This window comes from Dryobates pubescens, chromosome 21, assembly GCF_014839835.1.
Source record: "Dryobates pubescens isolate bDryPub1 chromosome 21, bDryPub1.pri, whole genome shotgun sequence".
Taxonomy (NCBI): domain Eukaryota; kingdom Metazoa; phylum Chordata; class Aves; order Piciformes; family Picidae; genus Dryobates; species Dryobates pubescens.
Window position 1 is genome coordinate 890,270 of NC_071632.1, and position 17,698 is coordinate 907,967.

The following is a 17,698-nucleotide window of genomic DNA, read 5'->3' on the forward strand; positions in this document are numbered from 1 at the left end:
TGCGGGGTTGGAGCAAAACTAGAAGTGGGGAGATTGAGATTGGCTGTGAGGAAGAAGTTGTTCCCCAGCAGGGTGGTGAGAGCCTGGCACAGTCTGCCCAGGGAGGTGGTGGAAGCCTCCTGCCTGGAGGTGTTTGCAGCCAGGCTGGAGGTGGCTGTGAGCAACCTGCTGTGGTGTGAGGTGTCCCTGGCCATGGCAGGGGGGTTGGAACTGGATGGTCCTCGAGGTCCCTCCCAACTCTGCCAGCTGTGTGATTCTATGATCACTTGGCAGCTGGGGCTTCAGAGTGTTTAGCTAGTGTCGAGGGTAATTGGGTATGTAGGTGATGAAGCACTGACTCTGGGTGTGCTAATAACCGTTTAAGGGCGGCAGCAGCTCACATTCATCTAATCCTGGGCTTAACAGTTAGTGAATTTCCTTTCCCTAGCAACTGGTTGCTGTGTAAGAGCCAGGCTCTATTTTCTGTTCTGCTTTGTAAATAACTAAGTAAATTCCTGCCCCTCCCCCCCAAACAAACCTGGAAAACCAAACCCAAATGCTAATTTGTCTGTGTCAGTTCAGCACTGCAATACCAAAGCTTCAAATTTAGGACTAAAGAAGCCTCAGTTTCTGTGAAAGCTGTCAGAGAAGCAGCAGATCATTCAGAGGGGTGGGCACTGAATTCACAGAGCTAATGGTGACTGAATCTGAGGCAGAGGCATCCCTGTGACCGGTTCAGGTGCTGTGTTCCGGTGGAGGTGGTCTGTAGCAAACAGTTGCAGAAGGCTTTGTTGAGTCATGATGGAAACAGTTGTGAAGCACTGAACTTCTGAAAGCTGCCTGGGCTTGTGAAAGTGTAACTGCTCGGGGAAGCCCTGGCAGGAGTAGGCAAGCTTCAGTTTTGCAGGCTTCTTGCAGAATCACAGAACATTAGAGGTTGGAAGGGACCTCCAGACATCACCCAGTCCAACCCTCTGCCAGAGCAGGGGCACCCAGGGCAGGTCTCACAGGAACACATCCAGGTGGGGTTGGAAAGTCTCCAGAGCAGGAGACTCCACAACCTCTCAGGGCAGCCTGCTCCAGGCCTCCAGCACTCTCACACCAAAGAAGTTTCTCCTCATGTTGAGCTGAAACCTTCTCTGTTCCAGTTTGTCTCCACTGTTCCTTGGCTTATTGCTGTGCACCACCCATAGAGCTTGGCCCCCTCCCCTTGACCCCCAGCCCTCAGCTATTGATAGGCATTGATCAGACCCCTCTCAGCCTTCTCCTCTCCAGCCTAAACAGCCCCAGGGCTCTCAGTCTCTCTTCCCAGGGGAGATGCTCAAGTCCCCTAAGCATCCTCCTGGCTCTCCCTTGGACTCTCCCCAGCAGCTCTCTGTCTCTCTGGAACTGGGGAGCCCAGAGCTGGACACAGGATTGCAGCTGCGGTCTCAGCAGGGCAGAGCAGAGGGGCAGCAGAACCTCCCCAGCCCTGCTGGCCACACTTTTCTTGCTGCAGCCCAGGATGCCATTGGCTCGCTTGGCCCCCAGGGCACATTGCTGTCCCATGCAGAACTTACTGCCCAGCAGCACTCCAAGGTCTTTCTCCATGGAGCTGCTCTCCAGCAGGCTAGCCCCTAACACATAGTGCTGTTCTCTCTCACAGAATCCCCTCTTTACCCTCAGTCTTCCAGGCACTGAATGCCCAGCTCTAGCTCTTGAGCAATGAGTTTTGCTTCACAGGACCTTGGAGTCAGTGAAGAGGACACTGTTCTGCCCCAGCCTGCCACGAGGCAGCCCAGGAACCCTCGTGGCTTGTGCAGTACACACAGGACATCAGAAGAGCCCTCTGGGGAGGAGGGGAAGCTTCAGGAGGAGCATAGGTCATGTCTGGGAGGGTTTTGGTGTGGAAGACTGAAGTGGTGGGATGGGAAGAAGGAAGGTGTACTGCTGCACTGCAGGGTTTGGAAAGGCATTTGTGGCACAGGATTCATGTTTGAACCTCTGCAGGGCTGAGCAGCACTAGGCAGGAGCTCTCAGGGGGTTCTTTTTCTGTGCCATGCTGCCTGCTCAAAGGGGAGAAGGTTCTTCCCTGTTCCTTGCTTACTCTAGGGAAGGCTGTCAGGGCCACTCTCACTCTTGACTAGTGAAAAAGGAGCTGCTCTCTTTAATCCTGCTTGACATAAAGAGCAGTTCTAAACCAGTGACACAGTGGAGAATGCCTTTATTTGAAGAGCTGCTCCTGCAGCAGTAAGGCTGTGTGCATGCCCCTGGCTGGGCTGCCTGGGGAGGAGGAGTTCATCTAGACTTCAGTTACAGAGCTCTCATCTCCACAGTTTCTTGTTCTGGTGGGGTGGCTCATGTGGGAGAGGAAAGGTGGGATCAGTGTCTGAGAGTTGGTAGTGCTTGCCCTGCCTTTGCTCACATGCATGTGTAGTCATCAAGGTTAGTCACAGAACCACAGAGTGTTAGGGGCTGGAAGGGACCTCAAAAGCTCACCCAGCCCAACCCCCTGCCAGAGCAGGAGCACCCAGGGCAGCTCACACAGGAACACATCCAGGCAGGTTTTGGAGTATCTCCAGAGAGGAAGACTCCACAACCCCCCTGGGCAGCCTGCTCCAAGCCTCTGTCACCCTCACAGTGACAGAATTCTTCCTCCTGTTTCCATGGAGCTTCCTCTGCCTCAGCTTCCACCACTGCCCCTTGTGCTGGCATTGGGCAGCACCCAGCAGAGCCTGGCTCCAGCCTCTGGGCACTCCCCCTGCACATCTTGAGCAACAGCAAGGAGCTCACCCTCAGGCTGCTTCTCTCCAAGCCACAGAGCCCTCAGCTCCCTCAGGCTCTCCTCATGAGGAAGATCTTCCACTGCCTGCAGCAGCTCTGTGGCCCTGTGTTGGACTCTCTCAAGCAGTTCCCTGAGGTCCTTCTTGAGCTGAAGGGCCCAGAACTGGACACAATATTCCAGCTGTGGCCTCAGCAGGGCAGAGCAAAGGGGGAGGAGAACCTCTCTGACCTACTTCCCACAGCCCTTCTGATGCTCCCCAGGATGCCCTTGGCCTACTTGGCCTCAAAACACATTGCTGGCTCATGGGTATCCTTCCACCCACTTGGACCCCCAGGTCCCTTTCCCCTTCCCTGCTCTCCAAAAGCTCAGTCCCTGCTCCATGGGATTGTTCTTTCCTAGCTGTCAGACTCTATCCTTTCCCTTGTTGGATTTCATTCCATTTCTCCTTGCCCACCTTTCAGCCTGTCCAGGTCTGGCTGAATGGCAGCAGAACCCTCCTGTGTCAGCCAGTCCACCCAGCTTGGTGTCATCACCCAGCTGCTGACAGTGCCCTTTGTGCCCTCATGCAGGTCGTTGATGAATAGACTGAATGGTCTGGTCCAAGTACTGAGCCCTGAGGGAGAGCTGGAGGTGCAGCTGCTCCTGTGTGCCAAGCACTCTTGGGAGATGGGCTTGTGAGCTGTCCTGCAGGTGGATGTCATGGTGTTTGTCACCTAGGATAGCAGAGTGTGTGGCAGGCTGCATGGGGGAGGGGAGGCCCTGGAGGTCACAGCCAGTCTCTGTTATTTTTGGGTCCCCCACGTTGTCAATACTTCCACTTGAGTTCAGGTCAAGTGCTGCATCATGTTTCATACATTCACATTGCATCTCCTCTTGACTCCAGCTCTGGTTATTGGTGTTTATCACTTCTGCATCAGAAGGAGAGTCAAATTCAGCATATCTGCAGAGGTAACATGGGAGAGGCCATGGCTGACTCCAGCCATCCCAGAAGAGTGCCTCCAGCTCTCCAGAGCAGCTGCCCCTGTCAGCTCTTCCTGAAGATGCCTCTCCTCCCTCTTCCACTTTAGGACCCAGGTGACAACTGAGGCAAGATCCATAGACACAAGCTATGGATGCTTGGTGCATGTGCAGCAGGGCAGCATGAACAATGAGCTGGCAGTTTTCATGTGATAAAGAGGCAGAGCTCCAGCTCCTACACAAACAGCAAGCTTCCATCAGTATAGTCTCCAGCTCCTTACATTCCTTTAGCATGGAAACAACCCTGGGATTTCCTGGGGCACCTTGTTCAAGCCCCTGGGAGTCAGAGGGGTCAGTTTTCTGTAGCCTGTCTGCCCCAGCTTATCAGAGAAGCCTTTTCCTTCAGTCAGCTTTCCCCCTGTTCCTCTGGCTGTTGCTGGTGGGAGCTGCCCTCCTGAGCCCCCTGAGCCTGGCTGGATGAGCTGCAGTTAGCCTGAGCCTCATCAATCAGAGGAGTGACATTTTAGTTAGCTCATGCTCCATGTGCATCAATAGTTATCTAGTGACACAGATTTGCTGCTCCTAAGGAGGGCTGTGAGCATCAGTGATCAATGAGCATCAATGCAGTGCAGCTGAGGTGTTCTGTACTGGGTAGCATGGTGCAGAGCCAGGTGGAGCAGCAGCTGATGAAGGTGAGGCACAAAGGGTTCTCTGGGGTTTAGACAGGAGATGGGGCACCTGCCAAGGGCCAGCTTTCTCTGTGGCACAGTGTTCAGGCTGGGCATAGCAGTGTGGCAGCTCTCTTCATCATGCTTCGTGTTCCAGGGGTGGCTGTTGATGGCTGTCACAGATGGGATCCCTCATGGGTGTGAGGCTTTGGGCATGTTCATGGCAGGGAGGTAACAAAGCTCTGCTCAGTCCCTGGTAGCCTCTCTGCAGAAGGAAAGGAGGAGAGCTGGATGCAGCTCTCATGTGTTAGGACTGAAGTGCTTGCTGCCTGTGTTGTTCCTACTGGATGAAGTCAATGCTGAAGTCATGTTCTGTGTTTTGATCTTTACCTACAGCATGAACAGGTTGAACACCTTGCCAAGGGGATTTGGCTCCTTACCAGCTCTGGAGGTTCTTGACTTGACTTACAACAACTTGAGTGAAAATTCTCTACCAGGAAACTTCTTCTATCTGAGTAAGGAACTTTTCTAAAGGCTCTGCAGAGCCTCCTGATGCCCTGCTTTGCTCCCTGCCATTGAAATGGGTTTGACAGAGACCAGCAGAGTTGTTCTGCTGTTTTGGTTTTGTTCTTGGAGCTTCTCTTGAATTTTTGTAGCTAGCTCAGCAATATTTATCACTGGCACACAGCCACCTGCCACCACTGGATGTGAGAAGACTGGCTTACTAATGGCATAGTAATTTTCCTCTGGGTACTATTTCCCATACTCAGTTAAAGAAACTTCCTGGCGGCTCCCATACCCAGGGGCATGGAACTGCTTTGCAAGGGAGCTGCTGTGTGTTAACTCAGTAGTAGCAGCTGTGCTCCTGAGGGGTCGTGGCTGCAGCAGTCTAACCAGCACAAAGGTGTTGCAGTGTCCAGCCTGGGCTGCCAAAGCCTGGCACAGACACGGTGGAGCTGAGCTGACCTGTGCACATGTTCAAAATACCCCTTCAGAGAGTTAAAATAAAGGTATTCATAGAGCCACAGAACTGGCAGAGTTGGAAAGGACCTCAAGGCTCAGCCAGTTCCAACCCCACTGCCATGGCCAGGGACACCTCACACTACAGCAGGTTGCTCACAGCCACATAGAATAGAATAGACCAGGTTGGAAGAGACCTTCAAGATCATCAAGTCCAACCTATCATCCAACACCACCTAATCAACTAACCCATGGCACCAAGCACCCTATCAAGTCTCCTCCTGAACACCTCCAGTGATGGTGACCCCACCACATCCAGCCTGGCTGCAAACACCTCCAGGCAGGAGGCTTCCACCACCTCCCTGGGCAGCCTGTGCCAGGCTCTCACCACCCTCATGGGGAACAACTTCTCCTAACGTCCAAAGTGAATCTCCCCACTTCCAGTTTTGCTCCATCCCCCCCAGTCCTATCACTCCCTCACAACCTAAGTCCCTCCCCAGCTTTCTTGTAGCCCCTTTAAGGTCCTGGAAGCCACAGTATTGCAGTGGATACATGTCAAAGGGCTGCATTGTGCTGACCTAAGCAGCTTGAACTGTGGCACTTTGTGGATTTCAGTGATTCTGTCACCTCTCTGGGCTTGGCAGTGTGCTGAAGGAGCTTCAGTGAGCAGTTAAGGTGAGGGGCAGGGAAGCAGCATTGCTCCTGGAGAGGTTTGGTGACTGCAGCCTGGCAGGGAGAAGTTTTAAACATAGGGAAGTTATTAAAATGGTCACATGGAATGAAACAGAAGGAGGAGGAGGAGGTATAAATGGCATGACACACATGGAATCTCCTCTGGTGGGGAGGAGAGGCTTGGCTGCCCTGAGCACCTTCCCTCCTGCTGTGCTTTGTGGGGCTAGCAGTGCTTTGTGAGGCTCCATGGCTGTTCCTGAGCTGCCCTGAGTGCTCCTTCAATAGCAGCAAGCTCCATGGTTGTTCCTGAGCTGCCCTGAGTGCTCCTTCAATAGCAGCAAGCTCCATGGTTGTTCCTGAGCTGCCCTGAGTGCTCCTTCAGTAGCAGCAAGCTCCATGGCTGTTCCTGAGCTGCCCTGAGTGCTCCTTCAGTAGCAGCAAGCTCCATGGTTGTTTCTGAGCTGCCCTGAGTGCTCCTTCAGTAGCAGCAAGCTCCATGGTTGTTCCTGAGCTGCCCAGAGTGCTCCTTCAGTAGCAGCAAGCTCCATGGTTGTTTCTGAGCTGCCCTGAGTGCTCCTTCAGTAGCAGCAAGCTCCATGGTTGTTTCTGAGCTGCCCTGAGTGCTCCTTCAGTAGCAGCAAGCTCCATGGTTGTTCCTGAGCTGCCCTGAGTGCTCCTTCAGTAGCAGCAAGCTCCATGGTTGTTTCTGAGCTGCCCTGAGTGCTCCTTCAGTAGCAGCAAGCTCCATGGCTCTGCTGCCTCACCTCTCTGCTGTCAGTTTCAGAGACTGAGTGTGGAAATGACAAACTGCACAATCTGAGTCTTCCGCATTGCTCTCTTTGAAGGGCTCTTCCCAGCACTGTGCTGTGCTTCCTGTAGAGCTTAACAGAGATGTCCAAAAAATGGTTTTTAATCCTTGCTTAGGATGCAAATTGATTTAATAATGAAGAATTGGGGATAATGAAGAGTAATGACTGTACTGTGAGAGGCTCAGAGGCTGCTGCCCTGGAGGCTGTTGATTGTGGCAGTCCCTTTGACTATAGATGCTTTCCTGCCCTCCCCAGCAGTACAATCTGCCACTAAATCCAAGTTTGACCTGCCTGTTATTGTTGTGAGCCCTGGGCATGTCAAAGGCTTCTCCCCCAGCTGGGATTATTAATCAGAGCTGACTCCCTGTCATTGATTAGGTCTCAGAGGGGGTGTGTGTGCCCCCCTGTTTATCCAGTGCTGTTTGATTTGCAGCCACCCTGCGTGCACTCTATCTAAGTGACAACGACTTTGAGGTCCTGCCGCCAGACCTGGGGAAGCTCACCAAGCTGCAGATAGTAAGTCATTTATCTACATTCTGGGGCAATCAATTGGCTTCTGCAGCGCTGCTGGGAGTGCAATCCACTCCACTGGAGGGGCTGAGCAGGCTGTGTGTGCAGGGCTAGACCGCTGCACCTGGAGCTGGCCCGCGCTGACCGCCGGACGCTGGGAAATAAATTGGGAGGGTTGGGCGCTGAGCAGAAAGCTGGGGGCAGGGGGGCAGAGTTCTGGGTGAGGCTGCTCTGTGGCCAGCAAGAAGTGTTCTGACTGCTTTGTGTTCTCTTAGCTGAGTCTCAGAGACAATGACCTGATATCACTGCCCAAAGAGATCGGTGAGCTCACCCAGCTCAAGGAGCTTCACATCCAGGGAAACCGTCTCACCGTGCTGCCCCCAGAGCTGGGTAAGGCTATGGATGAGCATTTCACTGCCTGGCTGTCGGTGCACTGTGCTTCCCCTGGGACAGAACTGCCTCCTGAACTCCAGCAAATGCTTGTGCTTAACTTGTCATTGCCACTACACTGACTTTCCCCTGAGAAACACGCCCTTCTTTCGCTCAAAGGGCCCAGGAGGTGACGTCTGGTTGGTTTGATTGTTATGTTCTCCTTGTGTGTTGGTGCACCTGAGGGCCAGTCCTGCTTTAGACAGCAGATCATGAGCCTGGGGTCTGCAAAGCTGGGCCCGTGCCTGCTGGGTGTTGAGATCGCTGTTTGGGTCAGCCAAAGTTAGAGTAGGCAAAGATGAGAGCAGTGAAGTGGCTTTTGTGTGTCTGTTCCCATACAGCACAGGCTGGGTCACCAGGGAGTGCCAGGGAGTTCAGTGACAGCAGTGTTGTGCTTCTGTGTTCCAGGAGCCTGTATTTCTTAGTGACCTGACAGCTTGCTTTCTTCAAGCAGTGCAGCAGGTTGCTGTACCTGGAATTTGTGATGTTTGCCATTCAAATATGGTTCCAAGTGGCTTTTTTCCCAACCTCTAAGGTGGAGTTTTCCTCTGAAACTGCAGCATTGGTCTTGCTGCAGTGCTGTCCCAGTGGTGCCATTGTGTGTGGGGCAGTGGCTGCAGCAGGGGCAGTGGCTGCAGCAGGGGCAGTGGCTGCAGCAGGAGCTGTGCCTCCTTGCCCAGAGCCAGGACTGCATTTCAGATCTTTCCTCCAAGCTTGTCATAAAATACCTGTGTGGGGATGAGGTGGCTGCAGCAGCCTGCTGCTGGAACACCTCTTGCACAGGGTTTATTCCTTCCTGCTTGGCCTGGGACACAGAGGAGCTTCTTTGTTTCTGCTGGCACCTCCTGACTAGCAGTTGCTGAACCTCAGAGAAGGGTGGCTGAGGTTAGCATGAAGCCACATTATTTGTTGTCAGCCTCTGGAAGCATGTGGCAGCTGTGTGCAGGAATGTGACAGCCTGCAGCTCATGCTTTTTGCTGTACTTTTGTGTCTGCTTTTTTGGAGTGGGAGGAGGGAAGATGCTTGTTTGGACTCTGCTTTGTTTACCCAGCCTGGTCTCTTTGGCTTTATCAGTCCAGGGGACTATTTGATGCTGAGTAATGGGGTGTGTGTTGTTTTCTCATTACCAGTAGATGAAGGTTGCTCTTATTTCCTTGATTTCAGATGCTTGCTCCTTGACACAGGTACTCTTTCTTTAGCTTTCTGTCAAAGCCAGAGTAATTTATAAGTGTCTTTGGACAACAATAACATTTCAGAAGCCTGCAGATACTGTAAATGTACTTTTATGTAGCTTCCTAAATTACAGCTTTGCTTCTCTCCAGAAAGTGGAAGATAAATGCTGCACTGAGTCTAACCACCTTCTGTGGCTAATTAAATGTTCTAAACATACTGCTGCCTTAAAGCACAACAGCAGAGTCACTGTAGAGGGTTTTGCCATCACTGTCCAGACCAAATGGAAACATTTAAAACACAATTCCTGATGTTTATTTTGCACTGACTTCAGTTTGGCAATGGCCAAGGGAAGCATTTCTCCTTTTTGTTAACATTTGTCAGCATTCTGGAAGGAGATCACAGTCTGGCAGAAGAAGCACTTCTGCTTTTGCCCCACCTGATCAGGATGAGTGCCTTGACACAGTTTAAGTCCCTGGCACCTCCATTCTTTTGCTATTCTGTACATCTGTAGAATCATAGAAGGGTCTGGGTTGGAAGAGATCTCCAGAGCTCATCCAGTCCAACCCCCTGCACTCAGCAGGGACATCCCCAGCTAGATCAGGCTGCCCAGAGACCTGTCCAGCCTCACCTTCAATATCTCCAGCCCTGGAGCCTCAACCACCTCCCTGGGCAACCTGTGCCAGTGTTTCACCACCCTCCTGGTGCAGAACTTGTTCCTCACATCCAATCTCAATCTGCTCTGCTCTAGTCTGAAGCCATTGCCCCTGGTCCTGTCCCTGCAGGCCTTTGCAAACAGTCCCTCTGCAGCCTTCTTGTAGCCCCCTCAGGTAGTGGCAGGCTGCTGTTAGGTCTCCCTGGAGCCTTCTCTTCTCCAGGCTGAACACCCCTAGCTCCCTCAGCCTGACTTTGTAGCAGAGGTGCTCCAACCCCCTGAGCATTTCTGTGGCCTCCTCTGGACCCTCTCCATCAGGTCCAGGTCCTTCCTGCATTGAAGGCTCCAGAGCTGGACACAGCCCTGCAGGTGAGGTCTCCCCAGAGCAGAGCAGAGGGTCAGGATCCTCTGTCTCCATCTCTGGCCACACTGCTTTGGATGCAGCCCAGGCTGCCCTTGGCCTCCTGTGCTGCAGTCTCACACTGCCTGCTCCTGCCCAGCTTCTCCCCCACCACATCCCCTTTTCATCATGGATTTACCAGTGTTTCCTGTTATGGTCTTATCCCAATGCTCAGTTATGACCAGCTGGCACTCTGTGTTGCAGCCCATGCCATGTGTAGACCCAGCACTATCTCAGCTGCTGAGCCCAGCCCAGGTGTTGGGATATGTGTTTGTAGAGAGCAGTGCACTGCAAGTCTGGAGCTGCACTTGTGCATGTGCAAGCACATTCACTCTGCACTGCTCTGACTTGGTGATCAAACACATAAGTAAAGATACATGGAATGGGCTTTAGTAAGTGGAGCACCAGGCTGGGCTTTGGAGGGCTTGCCTGAGATCAGGGAGGAGCAGCTCACAGTCAAGTGTGAGTCTGCTGAACTGTTAGAAGCAGCCACTTGATCTCTGCAGCCCTCTTTTGCCTCCTGCAAACCAGGGCAAATTCGAGGAAGGAGGCTTTGCAGAGAGTTTCTGCCAGTGAATGGTGGTGTGTGAGAGCTGCAGCCTAATGAAAGGTCTGCTAATTCCATAGCTGCCATCTGAGGGGAAAACTTTCATCAGCTTCCTGAGCTCTCCCTCCTACAGTTTTAAAATTGAATTAGAGTGTGAGGAGCACTCTCCAGATCCTTGGTGCTGTGCATGCTGGATAAATAGCTTTCAAGGAGCAAGGCCTGTTGGCATTAATTGGAGGTACTGCTGTTCCATTTCAAGTAATCAACCTTTCCTCTCTCATTATTGCTTTCATAATTAAAGGTGCTGAAGACAGGCTCAGTTTGGGCACTACTGAACAGCTTTGAGTCACAGAACCACAGAGTGTTAGGGGCTGGAAGGGACTTCAAAAGCTCACCCAGCCCAACCCCCTGCCAGAGCAGGAGCACCCAGGGCAGCTCACACAGGAACACATCCAGGCAGGTTTTGGAGTATCTCCAGAGAGGGAGACTCCACAACCCCCCTGGGCAGCCTGCTCCAGGCCTCTGTCACCCTCACAGGAAAAAACTTTCTCCTCCTGTTTCCATGGAGCTTCCTCTGCCTCAGCTTCCACCACTGCCCCTTGTGCTGGCATTGGGCAGCACCCAGCAGAGCCTGGCTCCAGCCTCTGGGCACTCCCCCTGCACATCTTGAGCAACAGCAAGGAGCTCACCCTCAGGCTCCTCCTCTCCAAGCCACAGAGCCCTCAGCTCTCTCAGGCTCTCCTCCTGAGGAAGATCTTCCACTGCCTGCAGCAGCTCTGTGGCCCTGTGTTGGACTCTCACAAGCAGTTCCCTGAGGTCCTTCTTGAGCTGAGGGGCCCAGAACTGGACACAAGATTCCAGCTGTGGCCTCAGCAGGGCAGAGCAGAGGAGGAGGAGAACCTCTCTGACCTACTCCCCACAGCGCTTGTAATGCCCCCCAGGATGCCCTTGGCCTTCTTGGCCACCAGAGCACATTGCTGGCTCATGGTGAACCTTCCATCCACCAGGACCCCCAGGTCCTTTTCCCCTTCCCTACTCTCCAGCAGGTCAGTCCCTGCTCCATGGGGTTGTTCTTTCCCAGGTGCAAGACTCTCCCCTTGCCCTTGTTGACCTTCATTAAGTTTCTCCCTGCCCATGGGTTGCTCCTTTAGCAGGGGGATGGGCACGGTACCAGTGCTACAATCAAACTGTGTCTGGGTGAGGAGAGTCATAGACTCATTCAGGTTGGAAAGGACCCCTGAGATCTTCAGGTCTCACCAGTAACCATACTCTGCCAAGTTCACCGCTAGACTATCACTGAGTGCCACGACTAACTGACCTCTAAACACCTGCAGGGACGGAGACTCCACCTCCCTGAGCAGCCTGTCTGAGCACTCTTTCAGTGAAAAGTGTCCAGCCCAAAGCTCCCCTGCTGCAGCTTGAGGCTGTTCCCACTTGTTCTAGCACAAATCTTGTGTGAGAAGAGACCATCATCAACCTCTCTCCATTGTCCTTTCAGCCTCCTCTTCCTCACGCTAATCAGTCCCGGTTCCTTCAGCTGCAAGGGGAAGAGTAACTTAAACTGGGTTTTAAGGGCCATGGAGATAAGTGCAGAAGAAGGCCTGGAGAGCATGCCACGAGGAAAGGAAGGGCCACAAGCAGGAGAGAGAGAGCAGCAAATAAAGCCTGCAGCCTGCTCTTGGTGTCCCCTGATGGGATGGAGCGTGGCACGCCCCGGTAAGAGGGCTGGGGGAGATCAGCATCGTCCTCCTCTGTGCTCAGCAGCAAGTGCCCTTTGCTAAGTCAAGAGAGCATTTTCTTGCCCGGGAGGCCAAGAGGGGGCTGGAGGAGGGCTCTGGTGCTGGGTGGCCGTGCGCGGACCCGGTGCCTGCGGGCGAGGAGCGCGGGAAGCGGCCGGCGGCGGGTGGGCAGCACTGCAGCTTGTTGTGATCATCTGTCTGCAAAATCCACTGCTGAGGAATGGTGGTGGGCAGCCAGGGATAAACTTTAAAGAGGCACTGGCATTTTTTTCCTTAGCATTGAAAAGGTTATGTGCTGCATTGCGAGACAAATAAATCATGATTCACTGCAACAACAGAGTTGCAGGCAGTTACATAAATTGCCAAGGAAGCACTAAATCTGTCACTTTGTGTATTCCAACCATTTAACAATTGGAATGGGGTTGGGAAAGGAAAGCTGAGTGGAGAGAAGAGCTCTGTAAAGTGGCAGATGCAATTAGTAAGATCAACGATGGTGTTTGAAGTGTGGGCATCGGGGTGGGCCCATATGTGCCACGGAAAAGATTCTCCTAGGCGGTCAGGAGTGTAAGGGCAGTGTCTGGTGCAGAGTATTGCCAGAGCTGTAGCTGCCTGTGATAGGCACCCAGAGAGTGCTCCAGCTTAGCTGTGGCCTTGAGAGGCTCATGTGAAAAACCACGGTGGGACAGGCAGAGAGTTGGGGCTGTTTGGCTTGGAGGAGGCTCCAGGCAGACCTTAGAGCAGCCTTCCAGTACCTGAAGGGGGCTACAAGAAAGACTTTTGACAAGAGCTGGTAATGCCCGGACAAGGGGCAATGGATTGAAGTTTGAGAAGAGGAGATTGAGACTGGAGATTAGGAAGAAATTTGTTCCAGTGGGGGTGGCACAGGCTGCCCAGGGAGGCTGTGGCTGCTTTCTGCCTGGAGGTGTCCAGGGCCAGGCTGGATGAGGCCTTGAGCAAGCTGGGCTGGTGGGAGGTGTCCCTGCCCATGGCAGGGGGTTGGAACTGGGTGATCTTTAAGGTCCCTTCCAACCCAGCTCAATCTATGCATTTTGAACCCCAGGCTGTAGTGTTGATGGTGCTCATTCCCCTGGCCCCAACAACCCTGTGTGCACGCAGGGCAGGCGGCTCCTGGCATGAGCGGGGCAGCAGCTCTGGGCTCTCAGTACTGCCCCCTTTCCAAACTTGAATGCTGCCATCAGTGGCTTCTCAGTTTATCAAAGAGCATCTGCTTTTACCTGAGGAAATCAGCAAAGCTGTGAAGGGAGAGGCATCTAGGTTGGACTCGATGATCTCAAAGGTCTCTTCCAACGTGGTTAATTCTGTGGTATTTGAAAAGTGGAACTCTCTCTGAAAAAGAGAGAGAAGCCCTTTGATGGTGCAAGCAGCCCTGTCCCTTCTGAAGGAGGGTGAAATGTTTTGTACCTTAAATCTGCCTGCCAGAATGGCTAAGTAAATCTTCCATGCTTTTTGAGTTGTGAGCAGCTAAATTACATTCTGTGGACTGGCTTTAAATAGAAAGTTCAAGGAATGCTGCCAGAAGTTTCAGTATTGCCATCACAGGAAGGCATTTGAAAATGGAAGCTTTGGAAGTGACTCCCAAATACCACATTACAGAAAGTAGCTGCTGCAGTTATTTGCTCAAGTTAATATTAATTGAAATAGCAGTGTCCTTAGGCAATTATGGAGTGCAAACACAGGAATCACTTACTGCACACAGATAGCTCTCTGCTGAGTGCACTGGAGGGCAGTGCCCAGCTTGCCTTATTTGGGTGGCAGTCACTGGCCATGAGGCAGCAGTGCCCAGGGGGCCAAGAAAGCCAAAGGCATCCTGGCCTGGGTCAGAAGCAGGGTGGGCAGCAGGGCCAGGGAGGGGATCATCCCCCTGTGCTCAGCACTGGGGAGGCCACCCCTGGAGGGCTGTGTTCAGCTCTGGGCCCTCCCTGCAGGAAGGGCACTGAGGGGCTGGAGCCTGTGCAGAGCAGGGCAGGCAGGCTGGAGAAGGGCCTGGAGCCCCTGGGCTAGAGGAGGGGCTGAGGGAGCTGGGGGGGTTGAGGCTGGAGAAGAGTTCAGGGGCACCTTAGAGCTGCCTTCTAGGGATCCTGCAGGAAGGCTGCAGAGAGACTTTTGCTGAGAGTATCTAGAGCCAGGTCAAGGGGGAATGGTTTGGAGCTGAGGCAGAGCAGGGTTAGGCTGGAGCTGAGGAAGGAGTTCTTCAGTAGGGGAGGGTGGTGAGACTCTGGCACAGGCTGCCCAGGGAGGCTGTGGCTGCCTCCTCCCCGGGGGTGTTCAGGGCCAGGCTGGATGAGGCCTTGAGCAGCTGAGTCTGGTTGAGAGGTGTCCCTGACACCTGGCAGGGAGTTTGGAGGAGATTCTCTCTGAGGTCCCTTCCAGCCTGACCCATCCTGTGATGATGAGTCTATGAATTTGCCAGTGCATAAACAAAACAATTTGCTGTCTAGGACTGCTGATATGCTGTGGGTTAAGGAGTAACAGAACATGTAGATAGCAGAATAGGTCATGGGCAGGTTATTGCTGGAAGAGAAATCTCTCTGACAAGTGGGGACTGTTCCAGTTCTGTTTGTCACTTTAGGCTTATTTTAAGTTTAAAAATTAAAAAAACCCTCCACCCCCAACCCCCAGCACTTGTGATGCACTTAGAACCCATGCTGATTCTCCAGAGTTCTTGCAGGGGGTTCAGGTGCCTGCAGAGATGACCACCCTGCATCCCACTGTATGCACAGGGATGTTTTCTGTGCCCCCCCATTCAGGCTTGCACCCCAGGCATCCCTTTCTGCAGCTCTTGCCAAACTTCCCCACATCCTGCTGATCTGGGAATGAGCAAATCCTCCTGCTCTCAGAGGAGCACAGGGTGTGTGGAGCCCTTGCTGGTGCTGGCTGTGCCCTGGTGATGAGTGCCATCAACAGCATCAGCCTGCTTCTGTCACAAACATTTCATCTCCTCTGGTGGAGCTCTGCTAGGCAGGAGTGCTCTCATTAACGTTGGCTTGGTGGTCATTTGGTTCATTTCAGTTGTTTCACAGAATTGTAGAATCACAGAATGGTAGGGGCTGGAAGTGAGACCATCCAGTCCAAGGCCCTGCCAGAGCAGGAGCACCCAGGGCAGGTCTCACAGGAACACATCCAGGTGGATTGGAAAGCCTCCAGAGCAGGAGACTCCACAACCTCTCTGGGCAGCCTGCTCCAGGCTCCAGCACCCTCACACCAAAGAAGTTTCTCCTCACCTTGAGGTGGAACCCCGAGTTTCAGCTTGTACCTGTTGGTCCTTGTCCTGTCACTGGGCACCACCCCAGTGCCTGGCACCTTCATCCTGACCCCCAGCCCTCAGCTATTGATAGACATTGATCAGATCCCCTTTCAGCCTTCTCCTCTCCAGACTAAACAGCCCCAGGGCTCTCAGCCTTTCTTCATAGCAGAGATGTTCCATTCCCTTCGTCATCCTGGTAGCCTCCTTTGGCCTCTCTCCAGTAGATCCCTGTCTGTCTTGACCTGGGGAGCCCAAAATGGCACAGTATTCCTAACTAGGGCTGAGTAGAGGGGGAGGAGAACCTCCCTAGACCTGAAGTGTAAGGTCTAGGTGTGAGATGTCAAGTTTGAAGTACTTAAGAATGGTCTCACTCTTCTGGGTACTTGGCAGCCTGTATTGGAATGGGTGTTTCAGAGCTGAGGGACAAAAGCAATGCCATAAATCCTTCTGAATTAGTGTTTGTAAATGAACTAGGTTAGGGTCTGGTAGGGACCCTTTCAAGAGAGAGTACTGTGTTGAGTTCCCATGCCAGAGGAGTTTCTGAGGTGGGGTAGAATCCCCAGTGCATCTCAGAATAAACTGGGATGCTGATCCTCTAAGCCTGTAAAACTTCCTGTGCCCTTAAAGTGTGTCCAATGTGGAACTGCTTTGGCACTGTGCTAATTCCTCCTGTTCCCCTTCTCTGCCTGCTGTGTTCCCTGGGTCTCCTGGCTGGGAGCACTTAGCTGGGACTGTTGTTTGCTCCCTGAGAGCCTGGCAAGTGCCAGACCTTTGTTCCACAGCAGGGGTGGAATTGAGGTTTCCAGCCCAAGGTCTCCCCTTTCACAGAAAGACATCCATGGAACTTAGCAGTGCTTCTGGAAGAGGATCCCTGCCCTGTGTGGGGAATAAGGAATTGAATCAAGTCAGAGGTAATTGGAAATAATTTTAGAAAGAAAATAGGAAACATTTTGCAGCAATTTCTTGGCTTTTTGTCAAAATGCTGTTTCTTCTGCCACCCCCCTTCGCTGCCCACACCATGGCATCAGCCAGCCTGGTTGCCTGGGTAGCTGCAGGCTGTGTGTGGTGGGGTTTGGCTGTTGGAAGGGTGTGATCTGCCCTGTGGAAGGACAAGGCCTTGGAGGGCATTGTTTGGCTTGCAGTGCCTCCTGTGCTGCCCTGGGTGAGCTCCTGCTTGGTGGCTTTCACCTGGCAATGCTGGCATTTAGCCTCCTCCCAGCTGCACTGCCGAGCCAGGTTTGGAGGGTGGTGTGGGGTTGAAATTCCCAGGGCTCTGCCCTTGCTCCCAGAGGGTGAACCCCTGCTGCTGTCACCTGGCCATGGAAATGGCACTTGGCCCAGCCAGCCCATGCCTGTACTCTGCCTGTGCTCAGTACCTCAGATGTGGTTTAAGGGAGGAGTTCATCCTTTCCCAGGCTCCATCTTCAGTCCTGACACATTATGGAGCAGAGGTCTCCCGGTGCCAGGCTCCCTGTTAAGCTTTGGCACGGTGACACTTGCTGACCTGTGCTATGGTTGCTACAAGTGTCTTAGGATGAACTTCCCTTTGTTTTAAGCTCTCTTTTGTGACAGGATGAGAGGAGGAGAGTGCTGGAGAGTAAAACCCTCTTCTATCAGAGTTGCCTCAGTGGTAGCTAAGGCAATGCCAGTCTGCCCTCTGTCACTTCACTCTGAGACAAGGGTAAAGAATTCAAGATTTAGTTATCTGCTTTCCTTGAATTGCAGCTGTGCTGCTTTTGCTGAGAGTTAGAGCAAATGCAGGAGCTGTTCTGTGATCACACAGACTTACCTGCCCTTGCCAGACTTACCTGTCAAGGGGAGGAGTGAGAGAGGGCTGAGCTGCTGCTGTCTGTGACCCCGAGGCACAGGCCATGGTTCTCATCTGCAGGTGGAGAGAAGCTGCAGTGATGGAGAATAAGGCAGCTCAGCCCATTGAAATAAATCACACACTCTCAGAATGGCTCAGGCTGGAAGGGACCTCAGAGATCATCTGCTCCAACTTCACCACCATGGGCAGAGACTCCTTTCAACTAGATTTGGTTGCTCAAGGCCTTATGGAACACCGCTAGGGAGGAGCCATCCACAACTTCCCTGGGCAACCTGTGCCAGAGTCTCACCACCCTGGTACTGAAGAACTTCTTCCTCAGCTCCAGTCTAGCCCTGTTCTGCCTCAG

The 17,698-nt window shown here is 53.0% G+C and overlaps 1 protein-coding gene across 1 annotated transcript in view; it reads left to right on the forward strand.

Moving 5' to 3' along the window:
- The window catches only part of RSU1 (Ras suppressor protein 1), a 144,195-nt gene that overhangs the window by 31,552 nt on the left and 94,945 nt on the right, over positions 1–17,698 (forward strand). The window contains exons 5-7 of the mRNA XM_054171273.1: positions 4,765–4,883; positions 7,243–7,325; positions 7,595–7,709. Coding sequence (XP_054027248.1) covers positions 4,765–4,883; positions 7,243–7,325; positions 7,595–7,709 — 317 coding nt within the window. The remainder of the gene's footprint in view (positions 1–4,764; positions 4,884–7,242; positions 7,326–7,594; positions 7,710–17,698) is intronic.